Below are 24743 nucleotides of genomic sequence, written 5' to 3' on the forward strand. Positions count from 1 at the left end.
TGATGATTTTGGAGCTTAAAGGGACATTAACCCTAATTTATTTCTTTGATAATTCAGATAGAGCTTACAATTTTAAACAAGTTTCCAACTTCTATTATCAATTTTGCTTCATTCTCTTTTGTATCCTTAACTGAAGGAGTAGCAATGCACCACTAGGAGATAGCTGATAACATTGGTAAATCCATGACAACAGGCATTTATGTGCAGCCACCAATCGGCAGCTAGCTCCCATCTCTTGAGCTTACCTAGGTATGCTTTTCAACAAAGGATACCAATGCAAATTAAATAATAGTAGTACATTGGAAATTTTTTAAAATTGTTTGCTGTATCTGAACCATCAAATAAACATTTTGGGTTTCATATCCCTTTAAGGACCAGATTATAAGTGGAGTACAAAATATCGCTTTTGCTAAAGCGATATTTGTTCTCCACTTCGTAATACCAGCGCACGCAAATGTGCTCTGGTATTACAGGTGAGGTGCACGGTGAGACACGGCATGAGAACTAGCGCCGCAAAGGGGATAAGTCGCGCAGCGATAGGTAGCAATACCCAGTCATTTTGTAAAGGCTGGTTAGTTATGACGCGCCCCCAAATGGGCAAATTTGCCTGTTTGCAGGCGAGTTATAAATTAGTGCTTCACTTGTACTCTAGCCCTAAATAGGCACTAATTTGTTTGTGCACTAGCCTGCCTGTTAATCGGGCTTTTGCACAAGAGTATACTTACAAATCAGCGACTGGAAGGTTTTTTACAGCAGTGTGTGTGCTTGTGCTCTGACTGAGTAGGTGTGTGTGAGTGTTAGTACCTTTATGTGTGCGTTTGTGTATGAGAAATTTACTTCTATATATTATCAATTGTTCTTTGTTCTCTTTTAAACCAAAAATGGGCCATCTCCTAAGCTTACATTCCTGCTTTTTTTTTTTTTCTTCAAATAAAGATCCTAAGAAAACGAAGAAAAATTGAATTTGTCTGTTTAACATTATTCTGAGAAATTTGTCAAGGGTAGGTTGTATGTGATTAGGTATGGTGTGTGTAGTGTTTATGTAATAGGTTGTATGCTATTGGGTAGCATGTGTGGTGTGTGTGTAGTGTTTGTGGTTCAGCAGCATATAATCCAATGTCTAGGTTTACAACTCCCACAAACATCTGCTGCCTATTTACTACTGATCATGTCTCTGTTTATTTCTACTAAACATTCTCAAAATATCTAAAAATAAAATACTTCAAACCTTGATATATTAGAATACACTGTCCATTCGTTCACCAAAAATAGCATCTTCTAGAGAATAAAATGTAGCGGAATGGCAAATTTCATAAAGATTGGTGCTACATTTTTTCTGTGGGTTGAGCTAATCACTTTCCTTTCAAAGATACAAGGGAAAAACAACAACATTTTTTTCCCCAGCACTTGATAACTCCAAAGTTACTCAATTAAGTTATTTTCTGCATTTATGGTCACTGAGGTTATCCACAAAACTGCCAAATTTCAAAGATATTTATTAGAGACTGCCTTGAATGTGATCTGCGATAAAAGCATTTAAAAAGTTTGTTAGAAAAATTAGCAGTCCCGGAAAATACACAAAAGCCTCAAGATTATTTTATCTACTTTACTTTAATATAAGGACACATATAAATAATTATATGCAATTATCAAGCAGTCCTTTAGTAGAATGTTGCAGGGTCAATCCTCTGAATCATTAATATAGGTATTTAATATATAATTATAGATGAAAAAAGGATGAAGAGTTCTAGCTTTGACTTCATCATTTTAGTGCCTCTGAATTAGTGAAATATGATGGCTGAGAAGCTTTTTCTAAATATTGTTTCTGTTTTTAAATCCAGTTGAAAGGGAGAACGTGCAGAAAAGAACATTCACCAGGTGGGTCAATCTTCATCTAGAAAAGGTAAGACTGGTTCCAGTACACAGTAGTAAATATACTCTTTCTCTCTCTCTCTCTTTCTCACTCTCTCACTCTCTCACTCATTCTCTCACTCTCTCACTCTCTCTCTCTATATATATATATCTATATATAGTTCCTACTGAGGGGCCTGTATTTTTAATATAGTAAATCTAAACTTTTAGTTTTTAATTTTATTTAGCAAATACTCTTCTGTTCATTCAACTTACAATTTAGACATTTAAGTGATATTGCACAGGGATATACTTATATTGTATATACTGTATATACCTTGATTTGCCTAATTAGGGCTAGCAAAATTGTGCACAATTCTACGCAATCACTGTTTAGTAGTTAGGTAATTTGCAGCATACTTAAATACTGAATATGACTTTCAGCTTCTTTACGGAGTGTGACACAAGGCAATTTATAAAAGTATTTTGCAGCTAAACCAAGCAAAATAAATAATGCATGTACATTGAAGAAAATGTATTTATTTATATGGAATGTAGTTTTGTGTTTAATTTACTTTTAAAGGCACATGAAACACAATTTTAATTGTATAGACTAAAAAAATCCCTGTGATATACTTTCCTTATTAAAGGAATAGTTTAGTCAAATTTAAACGTTCATGATTCAGATAGCGCATGCAATTTTAAGTAACTTTCTAATTTACTCCTATTATCAATTTTTCTTCGTTTTCTTGGTATCTTTATTTGAAAAAGCAGGAATGTAAGCTTAAAGGGACACTCAATCAAAATTAAACTTTCATGATTCAGATAGAGCATGCAATTTTAAACAACTTTCCAATTTACTTCAATTAACAAAATGTGCACAGTCTTTTTATATTTAAACTTTTTGAGTCACCAGCTCCTACTGAGCATGTGCAAGAATAAGTGTGTTTGCATTTGTGAATGGCTGATGGCTGTCACATGGTATGTGTATGCATTTGTGAATGGCTGATGGCTGTCACATGGTTGGCTGTCACATGGTACGTGTATGCATTTGTGAATGGCTGATGGCTGTTACATGGTACGTGTATGCATTTGTGAACTTTTAAAATTGTCAGAAAAAAAAATCTACTACTCATTTGAAGTTCAGACTAAGTGCTATTGCATTGTCTTATTATATTGCATTTGTTGATTATGCAAATCTACTGTGTTGACTGGTCCTTTAAGAGCCGGCTCATTTTTGGTTCAGCATCTGGGTAAAGATTGCTGATTGGTGTCTAAATATAGCCACCAATCAGCAAGCTTTACTCAGGTGCTGAACCAAAAATGAGCTGACTTCTAAGCTTACATTCTTGCTTTTTCAAATAAAGATACCAAGAGAACGAAGAAAAATTGATAATAGGAGTAAATTAGAAAGTTGCTTAAAATTGCATGCTCTATCTGAATCATGAAAGTGTAATTTTTACTAAACTATTCCTTTAATTGTATCCTTTTTTTCCCCTGTATTTGTGGGGCCTGGCCTGTCCTCTGTGTACCTCCCTCCTGCATAACATCGCATAATCTAAAGAAAGCGTATGAATTTTTCTTTCCAAATATGGTGACAGGTTTTTCAAGATGGCTGCCATAATGTTGTACAGAAAAAAATGCTGTGCAAGTGCATAATTTCTGGCATGGACTACAAAGGTAGAAAGACAGAGCATAATGACAGAGAAGCTGTTCCTCTTGATTGTAAAAAGCCAGAAAGGAGGCTATTAAAATGTCTCTTAAAGGGCTATAATAGTTAATAAATAAATACAACAAAAATTGCATGGTCTGATTGGTTAAATCATGTATTTTTAAGACTATTGACACTGCACCACTGTGTGTTTAGCAACTGCAAAGGGGTTAAATGCACAGTAGAAGTACTGCTTCGGACCCACAGAGCACTGTTGTTCTTTAGTAGAAACTGCTGCTGATCCAATCCGGAGGGCTAGTTGCACAACTGTAACTAGCGCTGCTGATTGGATTAGTGGCAATTTCCCCTCAAGACCAGCAGTGCTCTGTGTTTCCAGAGTGATAGATGCACCTTGCTCATGCTAATAGTTGGTAATGCCCATTGTACCTATCAGACAAAGAAGTATTCACATGATATTGCAGTTATTAGTTTCAATTGAGATTTAAACAGCTTTTACTTGACATTTGTCAGACAAAAACATTTAAAATGTTTTTTTTTTTTTTTTTAAATCTAGATTTAAAAGCTTCACTTCTTTATGAATAATAGCATTTTTAGTAAATTCTCCCTTTAAAGTAACATTAAACACAAATTGTAAGCTGTGTGATAATGCACGTTCATATTAGAGAATAGTTTTGTAATGAATAATGCAGCTTTATTTTGTCTAATCATTTTTTGGGGTTTAATATCCCTAAACCACCTAGTATGTCCACTGCTACTGCAAATAATACTTTCCCTATCATAAGAGCAAATGACGAGACAATATGAGGGAGGAGGAAGATTAAAGGGACAGTCTACCATAGAATTGTTATTGTTTTAAAAGATAGATAATCCCTTTATTACTCATTCCCCAGTTTTACATAACCAACAGTTATATTAATGTACTTTTTACCTCTGTGATTACCTTGTATCTAGGAACCTTCTTCCAGCCCCCTGATCACATGACTGTGACTGTTTATTATCTATTGTCTTAAATTTAGCATTGTTTCTCCAACATAGGTGTGTCCGGTCCACGGCGTCATCCTTACTTGTGGGATATTCTCTTCCCCAACAGGAAATGGCAAAGAGCCCAGCAAAGCTGGTCACATGATCCCTCCTAGGCTCCGCCTACCCCAGTCATTCTCTTTGCCGTTGTACAGGCAACATCTCCACGGAGATGGCTTAGAGTTTTTTAGTGTTTAACTGTAGTTTTTCATTATTCAATCAAGAGTTTGTTATTTTCAAATAGTGCTGGTACGTACTATTTACTCAGAAACAGAAAAGAGATGAAGAATTCTGTTTGTATGAGGAAAATGATTTTAGCAACCGTAACTAAAATCCATGGCTGTTCCACACAGGACTGTTGAGAGCATTAACTTCAGTTGGGGGAACAGTTTGCAGTCCTTTGCTGCTTGAGGTATGACACATTCTAACAAGACGATGTAATGCTGGAAGCTGTCATTTTCCCTATGGGATCCGGTAAGCCATGTTTATTACGATTGTAAATAAGGGCTTCACAAGGGCTTATTTAGACTGTAGACATTTTTTGGGCTAAATCGATTGATATTAACACTTATTTAGCCTTGAGGAATCATTTATTCTGGGTATTTTGATATAATTATATCGGCAGGCACTGTTTTAGACACCTTATTCTTTAGGGGCTTTCCCAAAGCATAGGCAGAGTCTCATTTTCGCGCCGGTGTTGCGCACTTGTTTTTGAGAGGCATGGCATGCAGTCGCATGTGAGAGGAGCTCTGATACTGATAAAAGACTTCTGAAGGCATCATTTGGTATCGTATTCCCCTTGGGTTTGGTTGGGTCTCAGCAAAGCAGATACCAGGGACTGTAAAGGGGTTAAAGCTTAAAACGGCTCCGGTTCCGTTATTTTAAGGGTTAAAGCTTCCAAAATTGGTGTGCAATATTTTCAAGGCTTTAAGACACTGTGGTGAAAGTTTGGTGAATTTTGAACAATTCCTTCATGTTTTTTCGCAATTGCAGTAATAAAGTGTGTTCAGTTTAAAATTTAAAGTGACAGTAACGGTTTTATTTCAAAACGTTTTTTGTACTTTCTTATCAAGTTTATGCCTGTTTAACATGTCTGAACTACCAGATAGACTGTGTTCTGAATGTGGGGAAGCCAGAATTCCTATTCATTTAAATAAATGTGATTTATGTGATAATGACAATGATGCCCAAGATGATTCCTCAAGTGAGGGGAGTAAGCATGGTACTGCATCATTCCCTCCTTCGTCTACACGAGTCTTGCCCACTCAGGAGGCCCCTAGTACATCTAGCGCGCCAATACTCCTTACTATGCAACAATTAACGGCTGTAATGGATAATTCTGTCAAAAACATTTTAGCCAAAATGAACCCTTGTCAGCGTAAGCGTGGATGCTCTGTTTTAGTTACTGAAGAGCATGACGACGCTGATATTAATATCTCTGAAGGGCCCCTAACCCAATCTGAGGGAGCCAGGGAGGTTTTGTCTGAGGGAGAAATTACTGATTTAGGGAACATTTCTCAGCAGGCTGAATCTGATGTGATTACTTTTAAATTTAAATTGGAACATCTCCGCATTTTGCTTAAGGAGGTATTATCCACTCTGGATGATTGTGAAAATTTGGTCATCCCAGAGAAACTATGTAAAATGGACAAGTTCCTAGAGGTGCCGGGGCTCCCAGAAGCTTTTCCTATACCCAAGCGGGTGGCGGACATTGTTAATAAAGAATGGGAAAGGCCCGGTATTCCTTTCGTCCCTCCCCCCATATTTAAAAAATTGTTTCCTATGGTCGACCCCAGAAAGGACTTATGGCAGTCAGTCCCCAAGGTCGAGGGAGCGGTTTCTACTTTAAACAAACGCACCACTATTCCCATAGAGGATAGTTGTGCTTTCAAAGATCCTATGGATAAAAAATTAGAAGGTTTGCTTAAAAAGATGTTTGTTCAGCAGGGTTACCTTCTACAACCCATTTCATGCATTGTCCCTGTCACTACAGCCGCATATTTCTGGTTTGATGAACTGATTAAGGTGCTCGATAGTGACTCTCCTCCTTATGAGGAGATTATGGACAGAGTCAATGCTCTCAAATTGGCTAATTCTTTCACTCTAGACGCCTCTTTGCAATTGGCTAAGTTAGCGGCTAAGAATTCTGGGTTTGCTATTGTGGCGCGCAGAGCGCTTTGGTTGAAATCTTGGTCGGCTGATGCGTCTTCCAAGAACAAGCTACTAAACATTCCTTTCAAGGGGAAAACGCTGTTTGGTCCTGACTTGAAAGAGATTATCTCTGATATCACTGGGGGTAAGGGCCATGCCCTTCCTCAGGATCGGCCTTTCAAGGCAAAAAATAGACCTAATTTTCGTCCCTTTCGTAAAAACGGACCAGCCCAAGGTGCTACGTCCTCTAAGCAAGAGGGTAATACTTCTCAGGCCAAGCCAGCTTGGAGACCAATGCAAGGCTGGAACAAGGGAAAGCAGGCAAAGAAACCTGCCACTGCTACCAAGACAGCATGAAATATCGGCCCCCGATCCGGGACCGGATCTGGTGGGGGGCAGACTCTCTCTCTTCGCTCAGGCTTGGGCAAGAGATGTTCTGGATCCTTGGGCGCTAGAAATAGTCTCCCAGGGTTATCTTCTGGAATTCAAGGGACTTCCCCCAAGGGGAAGGTTCCACAGGTCTCAGTTGTCTTCAGACCACATAAAAAGACAGGCGTTCTTACATTGTGTAGAAGACCTGTTAAAAATGGGAGTGATTCATCCTGTTCCATTGAGAGAACAAGGGATGGGGTTCTACTCCAATCTGTTCATAGTTCCCAAAAAAGAGGGAACGTTCAGACCAATCCTAGATCTCAAGATCTTAAACAAATTTCTCAAGGTCCCATCTTTCAAGATGGAAACCATTCGAACTATCCTTCCTTCCATCCAGGAAGGTCAATTCATGACCACGGTGGATTTAAAGGATGCGTATCTACATATTCCTATCCACAAGGAACATCATCGGTTCCTAAGGTTTGCATTCCTGGACAAACATTACCAGTTCGTGGCGCTTCCTTTCGGATTAGCCACTGCTCCAAGGATTTTCACAAAGGTACTAGGGTCCCTTCTAGCTGTGCTAAGACCAAGGGGCATTGCAGTTGTACCTTACCTGGACGACATTCTGATTCAAGCGTCGTCCCTCCCTCGAGCAAAGGCTCACACGGACATCGTCCTGGCCTTTCTCAGATCGCACGGCTGGAAAGTGAACGTGGAAAAGAGTTCTCTATCCCCGTCATCAAGGGTTCCCTTCTTGGGAACAATTATAGACTCCTCAGAAATGAGGATTTTTCTAACAGAGGCCAGAAAGACAAAGCTTCTGGACTCTTGTCGAATACTTCATTCCGTTCCTCTTCCTTCCGTAGCTCAGTGCATGGAAGTGATCGGGTTGATGGTAGCGACAATGGACATAGTTCCTTTTGCGCGCATTCATCTAAGACCATTACAACTGTGCATGCTCAGTCAGTGGAATGGGGACTATACAGACTTGTCTCCAAAGATACAAGTAAATCAGAGGACCAGAGACTCACTCCGTTGGTGGCTGTCCCTGGACAACCTGTCACGAGGGATGACATTCCACAGACCAGAGTGGGTCATTGTCACGACCGACGCCAGTCTGATGGGCTGGGGCGCGGTCTGGGGATCCCTGAAAGCTCAGGGTCTTTGGTCTCGGGAAGAATCTCTTCTACCGATAAATATTCTGGAACTGAGAGCGATATTCAATGCTCTCAAGGCTTGGCCTCAGCTAGCGAGGACCAAGTTCATACGGTTTCAATCAGACAACATGACGACTGTTGCGTACATCAACCATCAGGGGGGAACAAGGAGTTCCCTAGCGATGGAAGAAGTGACCAAGATTATTCTATGGGCGGAGTCTCACTCCTGCCACCTGTCTGCTATCCACATCCCGGGAGTGGAAAATTGGGAAGCGGATTTTCTGAGTCGTCAGACATTGCATCCGGGGGAGTGGGAACTCCATCCGGAAATCTTTGCCCAAGTCTCTCAACTTTGGGGCATTCCAGACATGGATCTGATGGCCTCTCGTCAGAACTTCAAAGTTCCTTGCTACGGGTCCAGATCCAGGGATCCCAAGGCGGCTCTAGTGGATGCACTAGTAGCACCTTGGACCTTCAAACTAGCTTATGTGTTCCCGCCGTTTCCTCTCATCCCCAGGCTGGTAGCCAGGATCAATCAGGAGAGGGCGTCGGTGATCTTGATAGCTCCTGCGTGGCCACGCAGGACTTGGTATGCAGATCTGGTGAATATGTCATCGGCTCCACCTTGGAAGCTACCTTTGAGACGAGACCTTCTTGTTCAGGGTCCGTTCGAACATCCGAATCTGGTTTCACTCCAGCTGACTGCTTGGAGATTGAACGCTTGATTTTATCGAAGCGAGGTTTCTCAGATTCTGTTATCGATACTCTTGTTCAGGCCAGAAAGCCTGTAACTAGAAAGATTTACCACAAAATTTGGAAAAAATATATCTGTTGGTGTGAATCTAAAGGATTCCCTTGGGACAAGGTTAAGATTCCTAGGATTCTATCCTTCCTTCAAGAAGGATTGGAAAAAGGATTATCGGCAAGTTCCCTGAAGGGACAGATTTCTGCCTTGTCGGTGTTACTTCACAAAAAACTGGCAGCTGTGCCAGATGTTCAAGCCTTTGTTCAGGCTCTGGTTAGAATCAAGCCTGTTTACAAACCTTTGACTCCTCCTTGGAGTCTCAATCTAGTTCTTTCAGTTCTTCAGGGGGTTCCGTTTGAACCCTTACATTCCGTTGATATTAAGTTATTATCTTGGAAAGTTTTGTTTTTAGTTGCAATTTCTTCTGCTAGAAGAGTTTCAGAATTATCTGCTCTGCAGTGTTCTCCTCCTTATCTGGTGTTCCATGCAGATAAGGTGGTTTTACGTACTAAACCTGGTTTTCTTCCAAAAGTTGTTTCTAACAAAAACATTAACCAGGAGATTATCGTACCTTCTCTGTGTCCGAAACCAGTTTCAAAGAAGGAACGCTTGTTGCACAATTTGGATGTTGTTCGCGCTCTAAAATTCTATTTAGATGCTACAAAGGAATTTAGACAAACATCTTCCCTGTTTGTTGTTTATTCAGGTAAAAGGAGAGGTCAAAAAGCAACTTCTACCTCTCTCTCTTTTTGGATTAAAAGCATCATCAGATTGGCTTACGAGACTGCCGGACGGCAGCCTCCCGAAAGAATCACGGCTCATTCCACTAGGGCTGTGGCTTCCACATGGGCCTTCAAGAACGAGGCTTCTGTTGATCAGATATGTAGGGCAGCGACTTGGTCTTCACTGCACACTTTTACCAAATTTTACAAGTTTGATACTTTTGCTTCTTCTGAGGCTATTTTTGGGAGAAAGGTTTTGCAAGCCGTGGTGCCTTCCATTTAGGTGACCTGATTTGCTCCCTCCCTTCATCCGTGTCCTAAAGCTTTGGTATTGGTTCCCACAAGTAAGGATGACGCCGTGGACCGGACACACCTATGTTGGAGAAAACAGAATTTATGTTTACCTGATAAATTTCTTTCTCCAACGGTGTGTCCGGTCCACGGCCCGCCCTGGTTTTTTAATCAGGTCTGATAATTTATTTTCTTTAACTACAGTCACCACGGTACCATATGGTTTCTCCTATGCTATTATTCCTCCTTAACGTCGGTCGAATGACTGGGGTAGGCGGAGCCTAGGAGGGATCATGTGACCAGCTTTGCTGGGCTCTTTGCCATTTCCTGTTGGGGAAGAGAATATCCCACAAGTAAGGATGACGCCGTGGACCGGACACACCGTTGGAGAAAGAAATTTATCAGGTAAACATAAATTCTGTTTTTGTGCTAAATCTTAAATAACCCCCTGTGCCTGAACACAGTGTTATCTATATAGCCCACGTGAACTTTCTGTCTCTTTGTGTTGAAAAGAGATTTAAAAAGCATGTGATAAGAGGCAGCCCTCAAAGACTTAGAAACTAGCATATGAGCCTACCTAGGTTTAGTTTAAACTAAGAATACCAATAGAAAAAAAGCAAATTTGATGATAAAAGTAAATTGGAAAGTTGATTAAAATTAAAAGTCCTATCGGAATAATGAAAGTTTAATTTATACTAGACTGTCCCTTTAAATACCGCGGATCATTTTTCAGATGTATTTTACTGCTATAAACAGCAATAAGGTTAATGTTAATGATCCTTTTAATTTTCTTTATTTTTTTTTAAACTGGACAGTTATGGCTGTAAAGATTTGTGTAAACTCATGATAACACGTTTCCAGTTCTGTGCTCGTCAAAACATTCTATGCATAGTAAGCTTTGAAAGGAGCCAATAACTCTTTTGTATTTGCAAATTAGGGAGGTATTTATTCAAACATTGGCTATTGTTAAAGATGAGATTTCCTGGAGTTTATAATATTCTCAGAGTAATATGTGAGGGCCCAGTACCTCTGGGATATCCTGCAACCTTACTTAGGTTTGTAATTTTGATGGAGGTCAGAGGCATAAGTTCCCAGTTCAGTTTCTCTTTCCTAATTCATTCTTCAATGTGAGGGTAATTTATAGGTTGTTTAGATTACTGACAGAGAACATTATAGGAGCCGTGGTACTGCTTAATCAGGCAGTGATTGATGAGGGGGGAATCTGGTGTTTTTGGTTTTGTGAAATATCTAAAGTGTAAAGCTGTGTTTGGGCTGTGTGCAAAGTCTGCCGTTCTCACTAATTTAGAGTCATATGTTACATTTATTAACATTACAGGACACAGAAGCCATCAGACATGCATTTGAGGCTGAAGTTGACTCTGAAAAAATTACCTTTATATTCATGGCTGAATATGGAAATTCTCTGAACAAATAAGCTAACATAGGTTGTCCCACAATGTGATTATAGCATCCTTACATTTCCACAGGCTTTCCAGGACCGAGAGGTGACAGAGACTAGTTAGTTGTCCACCGTTTTTATTGAGGGCCATTTACACAGGGTGTGCTGCTAGCGTGGTGTCATTGGATGGAGTTGGGCAAAGTCCGTGTGACATGAACAGAGCTGGGCAGCCACTGAAAATTAGGGCATTTGCTTTGATGGGGGAAGCTGCAGGTGGGACAGAGCTCAGAGCTCCGAACCCTTGACGTTTCTACAATATCTGAAATGGTTGTGAGGTCTTCTACAGGTGTATAAAAAGTTTCAGTTTCACTATAAGGGCCTGTGGGTAAAATAAAAATATATATCACTGATCAAAAGAAAAATCATAAGCTGCAATTGTGTGAAACAAACTTGAGATGAGAAAAAAAAAGTTCCGTAGAGCCTCTAAAAGTAAAACGTGATCCTGTATTCAAACATTGTTAAAATTACATGGAATCCATCAAATAAAATTGGCCATACAAACGTCTGACCGGTTTCGGTCTTCCCACCGTAATCATAGACTGCCTAAAATTGGCCTTTATTTAACTCATTCAAAGCAACATAGTAGAGAGAAACTAACTGATATTATTCATATGGAGTTTAGAGAATTACATACATAGGAATAGTTAGTAAGTAAAACGGATTCCAACTAAGATATTTAATATTAACAACAAATATTCATATTTATTCAATTTCTTAGTTTTCTTAGTATTGTTAAACCTCATTAAATCAATTAAACAGTCATGACAATATTAGTATCCAACAAAAGTCTTGCTTGCATGCTTCAAATGACACATAAGTGTAACATTTATTTGCTACAAATTTGGCACTTTAGTGTACTTATAAATTACCCTATGTGTCCTATACAGTTCAAAACCAAATTGTTACACACTATAGTAACGGCCTATGAAAATAGTAGTCAAATAATGTGTATAGATAAACTCGGCAGCACACACAGGACAGGTCTGTAAACCTGGCAATATACCCCAGGAAGATATATTATATCATTAAATACATATGAACAAGATTAAACAATATTTCTTTCCTAAGATATGGAGAGTCCACAACGTCATACCAATTACTAGTGGGTAGATAGAATACAGCACCCACCAAGAAATACTGAGCACGGAGAGGGTTATCCAGACCCAATAGAATCAAAGTACAAAAAGTTCTCCAGCTAGTAACAAACAATAACCTTTATTTGTGCATACAGGGTCCAAAAAACAGCAGCAACGTTTCGGGCAAACAATTGGGTAGCTTGTTTGGGCAGATTGTTTGCCCGAAACATTGCTGCTGTTTTTTGGACCCTGTATGCACAAATAAAGGTTATTGTTTGTTACTAGCTGGAGAACTCTTTGTACTTTAATTACTAGTGGGAATATCACTCCTGGCCAGCAGGAGGTGGCAAAGAGCACCACAGCAAAACTGTTAAGTGTCACTCCCCTACCCATAATCCCCAGTCATTCTCTTTGCCTCTGCCAATGGAGGAGGTGAAGTTTGGTGTCTGAAGAAATGATTTCCTTTTTTGGGTATTTTTTCCTGCAAGCAAGGATTTTGGTTTACTGAAGAGATTGACGTAGACTTAGCTAGAGTAGTGGTGGCTTGTAAGCAGTTAGGAAGTTGTGTGGTAGTCCTTGCTTGGTTTCCTAACACATTGTTGCCCCATGGTACAGAAAGCCAGAGTTGGTCTTTCTTTTTCTACAGGTCTCTGTAAGGAGTATGTGTCCTTTCACGCCTTGTGAGCTGTCTACCTGCCGGACAGCTGGATTTGCAGGTAAGTGCTTTTGTCTTCTAGGTCTTGGAGACTTGCACTTTAAAGGATTTCTCTGCAGCATTTATTGTGACATAATAAATCCTTAGTAAAGGATTGTATTTAAGGTAGTGTGCAGGCACTTAAATTGTATGTGAGAGACTTAAGGTGTTAACTCATTTATGGCATGAAGGGGTTAACTTATTTATATTTGGCTAATTTATTTTTTCAACTGCTGATAAATATGGCACTAAAGTAGTTGTTGACTGTACCAAATTTAAAGAAACTTTATTTTCTGTTATTTCTGTGGGCTTTTTTGGTAGCCTTGGTCATGGAGCAGGAGTCTCTTCCTTTAGACAAATGTTTGTGTCTTGAGGCCCAAATTGTTTTGCCTTTGCAATTTTGTTCCTCATGTTTAAAAAAGACTTTAAGATGCAAATAATTTTTTTTTGTTTCTGAGCGTAATATCTCTCAGGATGATGCTGTTCAGGCAATGCCACAGCTTTCTCCTCAAACGTCCCAAGCCTCAATGGCATCACATACAGTGTCTTGCAGTTCCTCTCAGCCTCTTGGAGTTTATTTGCCATCAGATTTTGCTGTTCGAGTATCCTCTGTGGTATCAGCTGCTTCATCTGTTTTTCCCATGTTAGGGAAGTGCAAGAGGTAATCTGAAAATTTGTCAGATAGTAAGGTGTCTGTTCTGGCTGCTGCAAAGCAGGTGGCTCTCTCTCATACGTCTGATAAGGAGGATACTTCAGTAGCCTCTGAGGGTGAAATCTCAGATTCGGACAGTATAATTCCTTCATCTGATACTGAAGAAAAAAACTTCAGGTTTAAGTTTGAACACCTTTGTGTACTGTTAAAGGAGGTTTTGGCTACTTTGGACGACTCTGATACTCCTAACGTTGTCAACCCTAAGAAATCTAGTAAATCTAGGATTTTCGCCAGTCTTCTGCCCTGCTCGTATGTTTCTCAGGAAAGCGTAGGGGTCAGAAGGCTACTGCTACTTCTCTTTCCCTCTGGTTGATAGTATAATTCGTTTTGCTTATGAGACTGCTGATCAGCAGCCTCCTGAGAGAATTACAGCTCATTCCACTAGGGCTGTCTCCTCTTCTGGGGCTTTCAAAAATGAAGCTTCTGTGGAACAGATTTGCAAGGCTACAACTTGGTCTTCTCTGCATACTTTTTGCAAATTTTCCAAATTTGAACCTTATGCCTCGGCTGAGGCCTCTTTTGGGAGAAAGGTTCTTCAAGCGGTGGTGCCTTCTGTTTAGGTCTGCCTGTATTGTTCTCTCTCCCTTTTCATTCCGTGTTCTCTAGCTTGGGTATTGGTTCCCACTAGCATACCTGATAAATTTCTTTCCGGATATGGAGAGTCCATGACCCCACCCTTAATTAAGACAGTTATTTTTTACTAAACCTCAGGCACCTCTACACCTTTTGTGTTATTCCTTTTTTCCATTTCCCTTCAGTCAAATGACTGGGGATTATGTGTAGGGGAGTGACACTTAACAGCTTTGCTGTGGTGCTCTTTGCCTCCTCCTGGCCAGGAGTGATATTCCCACTAGTAATTGGAATGACGTCGTGGACTCTCCATATTCGGAAAGAAAGAAATTTATCAGGTAAGCATAAATTTTGTTTTTACTACTACCCATTTTGAAACAACAATGCATGTAGACTACAAAAATCAAAGCACAAATGTTTCCTCTTTGATTAACCACCCTTGTTCCCATGGGGTTCAATTATCGGATGAACAACCCTTTATTTTTTCAAAGCATACAATAAAAAGTTTCCAACAAAAATGATTTAATCTTTGCCAATAAGTATTGAGGGGCATTTGCACAAGGTGCACTGCTAACGTGGTGTCATTGGATGGAGTTGGGCAAAGTCCGTGTGACATGAACAGAGCTGGGCAGCCTCTGAAAATTTGGGCATTTGCTTTGATGGGGGAAGCTGCAGGTGGGACGGAGCTCAGAGCTCCGAACCCTTGACGTTTCTACAATATCTGGAATGATTGTGAGGTCTTCTACAGCTGTATAAAAAGTTTCATTTTCACTATGAGGGCCTGTGAGTAAAATAAAAATATATATCACTGATCAAAAGAAAAATCATAAGCTGCATTTGTGTGAAACAAACTTGAGATGAACATTGTTCATATAGTATTCGGTTGGCCATATACAATGAATTACCGGACCACTTACATAAATAACTATGGAGCAGCCAGAAATGTTCTACTAGGAGCAAATATATATTCAATAGTTTTTGAACTTGCACGGGGGAGTTTTCTCATCCAATAGGGAATTACCCAAAAACACTGAAATTTTTATTGATTTTTGTATTTTGAATTCAGATCTGATTTTCAACATAATTGCAGTTCCACTGTCCAGTAGAAATGTGTTAGTTATTAGGTCATTCTTATGTTTGCGAACAAGCCTGCGTTATCTTGCCATGTGGGCATCATTTTGTTAGATTTGAATCACTTCTTAAAGGTGGTTAAAATTGAAAATTCTATTAGAATTTTTTGTTACCATACCTACCTGGTTAAATCCTTACCCTTTCCTGATTTTTTTTTTTTTTTTTTACCCCTATCAATATCACTGAAACCCGCTAGGATTAGTGCACAATCGCGCATTACAAGTCCATGATAACACTGAATAACCAGAGAATGTTTAGCACATTCGACATCCCTTTAGTGCACCCTATTCTTTCAATGGATATTGAGACCACTCTAAACATTGCTCATATTATATTAAGTTTAAAGTTGTGTTGCGCTCAAGCCTGAAGTAATGTTAGGGCTACAAAAAAGTATAACAAAACACAAGTAAAATATATTAAGATAAAATATTACACTCCTCTATATACATATTAAATATAAAATATAAGTTTATTATTGAAATGTATAAAATGAGTGTGTTTGTATATATGTGTGTGTGTATGTATGTATGTATATATATATAATATATCTCTCAAATGAAGATGAAAGGCGCACTCCCACTCGCTTTGGAACTAAGGACCAGGGTGCAACCGATTCCAAATACCACAGTCCAATAATTGCACTCTCTGGATTTAACTCACAGCAAACATTAATGTGAACATTTTCGGAGCGTTCACTCCTTCCTCAGACAATCAAAAAGTGAACAAAACCGTGCTTAAATGGAAATACAGGACCCTCCCATATCCCCTGCAACCAATCATAACCCTTAACATAAATCGGCAGTATTGCATATACAGTAGGTGATAGTATCCACACAATGATAAGTGTATAAAAACATGTCAGTCATTTCAGGATATGTAGTTCATATCAAAAGTGTAACTCTTAATCATCATCTTCATAAAGTATATAGTGCATATATCAAGCGATGAATTATACCCAGTAACTGTCAGGGTTTTTTCCCTGTTGTGTTTGCCATGTGGTGCTGGCAGCCATTTTACTCACCTCTCTTCCTGACTATGGTGCATTGTGGGGGATACTGCTCATTTCCTGCACTTCCTTTTATGGCCAGACTGGTGTGCATCATCCGTGTGAGACAGGATGCAGTCTCAGAATTGTGATCACTTATTATTTAAAGGGCCTCTGTTCAGTATGTTTTGCCTTTGCGTTGTCTCAGACCTATTTGTGAGAGTTCCTGTGTATTACCTGGCAACCTGACGTCCTTCCTGGTTCCTGATCCCTGGCTTGTTCCTGACTCTGCTGTTTTCCTTGTTCCTGACTCGGCTCGTATGACTACCAGCTCTGGTTTTGACTCGTGGTTTATTTGACTTGTGGACTTTTTATTATTTTTTGCTATTAATAAAGGTGTGATTATTTTTGCACTTCTGGTCTCAGTCTGATTCCTGGCACCCTGACAGTAACCAAATAAACAACTATATCCAGGAGACAAATTATCATAACCATACATAACTTATAGCTATATTATCACGTCAGGCTGTAGGGCTCAAACAATCATGATTATATTAGGAAAACATACAGGACCTAAGGAGGTATAGGAAAATATAAGACAATAAAAGCGGACCCACCTTGTGTATACACCTGCTATATAAACAGGATCCAATCCATATTTAGCTTCTAGATCACCACAATGGACGCCATACAAACATTACCAGTATGTCGATCAGAAACACGCTGCATGAGGGGGGAAGTGTGTATCCACACATCATAGCATGTCAAATGGCCAGTGTTCACATTACAATCGAACACGCCCCTTTATCGTAACTCTGAAGCTACACTGCCTGTAAGGTGTCCGGGGAGCAAGTAGACTGATATCCACAGTTTATTGGCACAGACAGCCACAACCTGTGAATTTACCACAGTATAACGTGATTAACATAGCTCATGCCGCCCCCAAACACCCCCAAGAGTATGTTAGTACCAAATGAGATGTCACGATAGGGAGTACTACAAAACTGCCTGGTATTTCGGCGCTGGACTGTCATTGGGCAGGGTCAGACTGATATGCTTCAGGATATTTTTTCTCTGTGAAGGGGCGTAGTGTGCAAAAAGAACTGGCACCCTGAGGAATTCAATAAAAATGAACATGCATGGAAGTTATTCCAGCTTCTGTTCTATCTCATGGAGTGCTGTTCTCTCTCTTTGACTTTTTATGCAAATTATTCTTGGGTCACCCTAAGAGTAATGGGGAAACCAGACGTGGACTCCATGCACACTTGCCCTTAGAGAGATACAACTGCACCTCACTGACGAGGCCCATAGAAGGCCGAAACGATCGTCTGGGGTTGTTGCTTCCCTTGTTCAGAGAAGAATTGCCTGGTATTTCGGCGCTGGACTGTCATTGGGCAGGGTCAGACTGATATGCTTCAGGATATTTTTTCTCTGTGAAGGGGCGTAGTGTGCAAAAAGAACTGGCACCCTGAGGAATTCAATAAAAATGAACATGCATGGAAGTTATTCCAGCTTCTGTTCTATCTCATGGAGTGCTGTTCTCTCTCTTTGACTTTTTAGTACTACAAAACTACCCTCACAATGTAGAGTGGAATGTCAATATAACCAAAGAAGGTATATGTTATATGAGAATATTACATATTACATGCACCGCCAATACAGACACGCTGGATATACACCTTGAGGACTGTACACCCAGGAGACCTGAATACAAGCATAGACTGGGATTGTTATCTTTAAATATAGAAGGTGTGGAAAGTACACTACCATACACTTGGAAGACATGGGGCGGTGAGCTTAGATTATTTAGTTAATCCATATGTTTTAGCAACGCTATGGCCTATATTGGTTATCTATAAATATAAAAGATGTGGAAACTCCGATACCACAATCCTTGATGACGTGAAACAGACAAAACCACCCTACCAGTGTATCCCAGTTTTCAAAAATACAGATCAGGGAATAATAACAATGTGGCCGAAAAAATAATAACAATGTGGCAGAAAACATAATAACAATGTGGCAGAAAACATATTAAATAATAAGGCAGAAAAAATAATTAGTACCTAATTTTCACTTACTCCTAAATCTGTATCCCTATACCATCAGAGGAGGGTGAACCAGGCACTTAATTACAGTCAAAGGCAAAACACTCCTAACTCTACCCCTATAGCTCACTGCCATTTTAAGATGTAGGCCATATCCACACTCAAGGAGTGTGGTAGTGGAGTTTCCACATCTTTTGTATTTATAGATAACCAATATAGGCCATAGCGTTGCTAAAACATATGGATTAACTAAATCATCTAAGATCACCGCCCCATGTCTCCCAAGAGTATGGTAGTGTTCTTTCCACACCTTCTATATTTTAAGATAACAATGCCAGTCTATGCTTGTATTCAGGTCTCCTGGGTGTACAGTCCTCAAGGTGTATATCCAGCGTGTCTCTATTGGCGATGCACGTAATATGGGACACTTTTTATATAGGACCCACTATGGCAGCTGAAATTTAAGCTCTTATAAATAGGCTTGTATAATAGAGCGAGTAAAGAAGTAGAGATTCTCATATAACATATACCTTCTTTGGTTGTACTGACTTTCCACATCTATATTGTGAATGCCGAGTGAGGGTGGTTTTGTGGTACTCCCTATCGTGACATCTCATTTGGTACTAACATAATCTTGGGGGTGTTTGGGGCGGCATGAGCTATGTCCTTAATCACGTTATACTGTGGTAACATCACAGGTTTTGACTGTCTGTGCCAATAAATTGTGGATATCAGTCTGCTTGCTCCCCGGACACCTTACAGGCAGCGTAGCTTCAGAGTTACGATAAAGGAACGTGTCCGATTGTAACGCGAACACCATTGGCCATTTAACATATGATGTGTGACTACACAACTCCCCCTCAACGCAGCGTGTTTCTGATCGCCATACTGGTAATGTTTGTTTGTATGGCGTCCACTGTGGTGATCTAGAAGCAGAATATGGATGGGATCCTGTTTATATAGCAGGTGTATACACAAGGTGGGTCCGCTTTTATTGTCTTATATTTTCCTATACCTCCTTAGGTCCTGTATGTTTTCCTGATATAATCGGGATTGTTTGAGCCCGACATCCTGACGTGATAATATAGCTATATGTTATGTACGGTTATGATAATTTGTCTCCTGGATATAGTTGTTTGGTTACTGGGTATAATTCGTCACTTGATATATGCACTATGTACTTGATTAAGATGATGATGATTAAGAGTTACACTACATATCCTGAAATGATTGACATGTTTTTATACACTTATCATTGTGTGGAAACTATCACCTATATGCAATACTGCTGATTTATGTTAAGGGTTGTGATTGGTTGCCCTACTGTATTGTTCAGACTTCCTGCTCCAACCCTTCCCCCCTCCCACCTCCTATATACTTGCATTCTCTGCTCTTCTGCTCAGTCCCTTCTGGGACTCCTTGCCCTGCTGTATTGTTCTGACTTCCTACTCCAACCCTTCCCCCTTCCCACCTCTATATACTTGCATTCTCTGCTCTTCTGCTCAGTCCCTTCTGGGACTCCCTGCCCTGCTGTATTCTCCTGACTTCCTGCTCCAACCCTTCCCCCCTCCCACCTCTATATACTTGCATTCTCTGTTCTTCTGCTCAGTCCTTCAGTCCCAGAGGACCATTCACCTGCTCTTTCACCGCCCTCTCGACCACAAACCTACCAAACATCCCTCACTCAAACAGCCGCGAGAACCTCAACTGCATCCTCCTCAACACCCGCTCCATCCACAAGCACACCATCGAAATCTGGAACCTGCTCGACTCCACCTCCCCAGACGTCACCTTCCTCACCACAACCTGGCTCAACCCCACATCAGCGCCGGACATCGCCATCCCCGATGGCTATAAAATCTCCCACAAAGACCGCAGCAACCGACCTGGAGGAGGCATCGCCATCATCCACAATTACTCCATCCAAGTCACAACCACCTCCGATGATCACTCACCAGACTGAACATCTACACTTCAAAATCAAGGTTAACCACAACACCACCCTCCATGGCACCCTCATCTACAGACCTCCAGGACCACGTCCCGCCTTCTGTGACTCCATCACCGACCACCTTGCACCCTATGCCCTCGCCTCAAAGGACTACATCCTACTCAGCGACGTCAACTTCCATCTAGACAACCCCAATAACCACAACACCACCAACCTCCTGGAAAACCTTGGAACCATTGGACTGAAGCAACTTGTAAACGCCCCAACCCACATAGCCGGACACACCCTCAACCCGATCTTCTCCGCAGGCAACCACATCTCAGTCAACCACATAACCGAACTCCACTGGACTGACCATCACTGTATACACTTTTCCTTCAACAAACCCACCACGCACCTCCGGCATCACCACCCGCCCCGCAGAAACTGGAAAAACATCACCCAAGTAACAACTGCACTCCACCCCTGAGCTCAGCCTCACCATAAACTGCTCCATCAAAACTGGCACCTTCCCAGAAGAATGGAAGCATGCAGAGCTGAAACCCCTGCTGAAGAAACCCACAGCTTACCCCATAGATCCTAAAAACTACCGCCCCATCTCTCTACTCCCCTTTCCAGCCAAAGTAATCGAGAAAGCCATCAACGCACAACTTGTTGACCACATCGAGACCAACTACATCTTGGACCTCTCCCAATCCGATTTCAGGAGCAATCACAGCACCGAGACCACCCTCCTCGCCGCCACAGACGACATCCGTGTGCTGCTTGACCAAGGAGAGACACCCGCCCTCATCCTTCTAGACCTCTCAGCCGCATTCGACACTGTAGCCCACAGCACCCGCCTCACGCGCCTACACGATGCCGGCATCTGCAATAAGGCCCTGGAATGGATAACCTGCTTCAGCGGCAGAACCCATAAAGTCAGACTCCCACCCTTGTCCTCCAATCCCACAGCAATCAGCTGCTGCGTACCCCAAGGCTCTTCTCTTAGCCCCACCGTCTTCAACATCTACATGGCCCCCCTCACCGCCATCGTCCGACAACACAACCTCAATATCATCTCCTACGCCGACGACACCCATATAATCATCTCACTCACCCAAGACCCCGCCACCGCCAAGAAAAACATCCACAAAGGACTTATAGCAATCGCCACCTGGATGAAAAACAACCGTCTCAAACTCAACACTGACAAGACCAAAATCCTCCTCCTCGGACCCACCAAATCTGCATGGGATGACTCCTGGTGGCCCACAGCCCTCGGACACCCTGCAACTCCAACACACCACGCACGAAATCTAGGCGTCATCCTCGACTCATCACTTTCCATGGACCGCCAAGTCAACGCCGTCTCTTCGACTTGTTTTCTCATACTCCACCTACTGCGAAAAATCTTCAAGTGGATCCCCACCGAAACTCGAAAATCTGTCACCCACGTGCTCGTCAGTAGTCGACTGGACTACGGCAATGCACTCTACGCCGGGTCCACCATCAAGCTCCAGAAACGACTCCAACGCATCCAGAACACCTCAGCCAGACTCATCCTCGACATCCCTTGCCAAAACCACATCACCGAACACCTAAGGAACCTACACTGGCTCCCCGTCAACAAGAGAATCACCTTCAAGCGCCTAACCCATGCATTCAAGGCCCTCCACAACATCGGTCCTGAATACATCAACCACCACGTCAATTTCTACACCCCCTCCAAACAACTCCGCTCTGCCGACCAAGCATTCGCAGTCATCCCCCGCATCAAGAAAAAAACAGCTGGAGGAAAATCCTTCTCCTATATGTCAGCAAGGTCATGGAACTCCCTCCCGTTGCACCTCAGACAATCCACCTCCCTTACAAACTTCAGGAAGGACCTCAAGACCTGGCTCTTCGACTGAATCGTTTTCCCTTAGCCCCCCTCTCCCCCCCACCCATAGCGCCTTGAGACCCTCACAGGTGATTAGTTTGCGCTTTACAATTACCCAAAAGATAGATATAGAGGGCCCTGCATTTCCATTTAAGCACTGTTTTGTTCACTTTTTGATTGTGTGTGTGTGTATGTTTATATGTGTGTGTGTGTGTATATATATATATATATATATATATATATATATATATATATCACACAAAAGTGAGTACACCCCTCACATTTTTGCAAATATTTTATATCTTTTCATGTGACAACACTGAAGAAATGACACTTTGCTACAATGTAAAGTAGTGAGTGTACAGCTGTATAACAGTATAAATTTGCTGTCCCCTCAAAATAACTCGGCACACAGCCATTAATGTCTAAACCATTGGCAACAAAAGTGAGTACACCCTTAAGTGGAAATGTCCAAATTGGGCCTAATTAGCCATTTTCCCTCCCCGGTGTCATGTGACTCGTTGGTGATACAATGTCTCGGGTGTGAATAGGGAGCAGGTGTGTAAAAATGTATGTTATCGCTTTCACACTCTCTCATACTGGTCACTGAAAGTTCAACATGGCACCCTTATGGCAAAGAACTCTCTGAGGATCTGAAAAAAATAATTGTTGCTCTACATAAAGATGGCCTAGGCTATAAGAAGACTGCCAAGACCCTGAAACTGAGCTGCAGCAGTGGGCAAGACCAAACAGCGGTTTCACAGGACAGGTTCCACTCAGAACAGGCCTCGCCATGATCGACCAAAGAAGTTGAGTACACATGCTCAGCATCATATCCAGAGGTTGTCTTTGGGAAATAGATGTATGAGTGCTGCCAGCATTGCTCCAGAAGTTAAAGGGGTGTTGGGGGGTCAGCCTATCAGTGCTCAGACCCTGCGCCGCACACTTCATCAAATTGGTCTGCACAATGCACAAGAAAGCCTGCAAGCAGTTTGCTGAAGACAAGCAGACTAAGGACATGGATTACTGGAACCCTGTCCTGTGGTCCGATGAGACCAAGATAAACTTATTTGGTTCAGATGGTGTCAAGCGTGTGTGGCGGCAACCAGGTGAAGAGTACAAAGACAAGTGTCTTGCCTACAGTCAAGCATGGTGGTGGGAGTTTAATGATCTGGGCCTGCATGACTGCTGCTGGCAGTGGGGAGCTACAGTTCATTGAGGGAACCATGAATGCCAACATGTACTGTGACATATTGAAGCAGAGCATGAGCCCCTCCCTTCGGAGACTGGGCTGCAGGGCAGTATTCCAATGTGTGTGTATGTGTGTGTGTGTGTATGTATGTATGTGTATATATATATATATATATATATATATATAAATAAAATGTATATAAATAAAATGTGTATGTATATACGGTATTTGAATATATTTGCATGTGCACGCATACATACATATAAACACAAATATAGACATATACATACACACATACAAATATATTTGTGTGTATGTATGTGTATATATATATATATATATATCTGCCCGGATGCATTAAGAAAATGACAACATGAAAAAATAGGAGCGCACTCGCCGGGTCTTATATAAAGTATTTAATAATACATAAGTGACGTTTCGGGGTTGTTAGCCCTGTCTTCAGACCATTAGTAATGGTCTGAAGACTGGGCTAACAACTCCGAAACGTCACTTATGTATTATTAAATACTATATATGTGTGTGTGTATATGTGTGTATGTGTGTATATGTGTGTGTGTATATATATATATATATATATATATATATATATATATATATGTGTGTGTGTGTGTATATATACACATACACCTTTTGAGGCCTTCCCAGTTAATTACCGTGACATTTAAAATGTAAATTTTCTTCTTAAACGGGAAGAGTACACCGCTGCATTCATTACTTTTGGGAATTCAGAACCTGGCCTCCAAGAGGAGGCAAAGACACCCCAGCCAAAGGCTTCAAATACCTCCCCCACTTCCCTCATCCCCCAGTCATTTTGTGCCAAGAGAACAATGAACAGTAGGAGAAATATCAAGAGGTGCCAGAAGAACAAAAATATACTGCCGCCCCATAGATAAAGCGCGGACGGGAGCTGTGGACTCTTCTCAGAAGAAAAGAAAATTATCAGTTAAGCATAATTTGTGTTTTTCTTCTTAAAACGGGGAAGAGTCCACAGCTGCATTCATTACTTTTGGGAATACAATACCCAAGCTAGAGGACACTGAATGCAAACAAAGGGTGAGT

At 41.1% G+C, this 24743-nt stretch overlaps 1 protein-coding gene across 1 annotated transcript in view; it reads left to right on the top strand.

The window, feature by feature from the left end:
- The window catches only part of CLMN (calmin), a 427590-nt gene that overhangs the window by 210635 nt on the left and 192212 nt on the right, over positions 1-24743 (top strand). Inside the window, exon 2 of the mRNA XM_053697501.1 lies at positions 1842-1903. Within this exon, the coding sequence (XP_053553476.1) occupies positions 1842-1903 (62 nt within the window). The remainder of the gene's footprint in view (positions 1-1841; positions 1904-24743) is intronic.

Source organism: Bombina bombina, chromosome 1 (genome assembly GCF_027579735.1).
Source record: "Bombina bombina isolate aBomBom1 chromosome 1, aBomBom1.pri, whole genome shotgun sequence".
Lineage (NCBI taxonomy): Eukaryota > Metazoa > Chordata > Amphibia > Anura > Bombinatoridae > Bombina > Bombina bombina.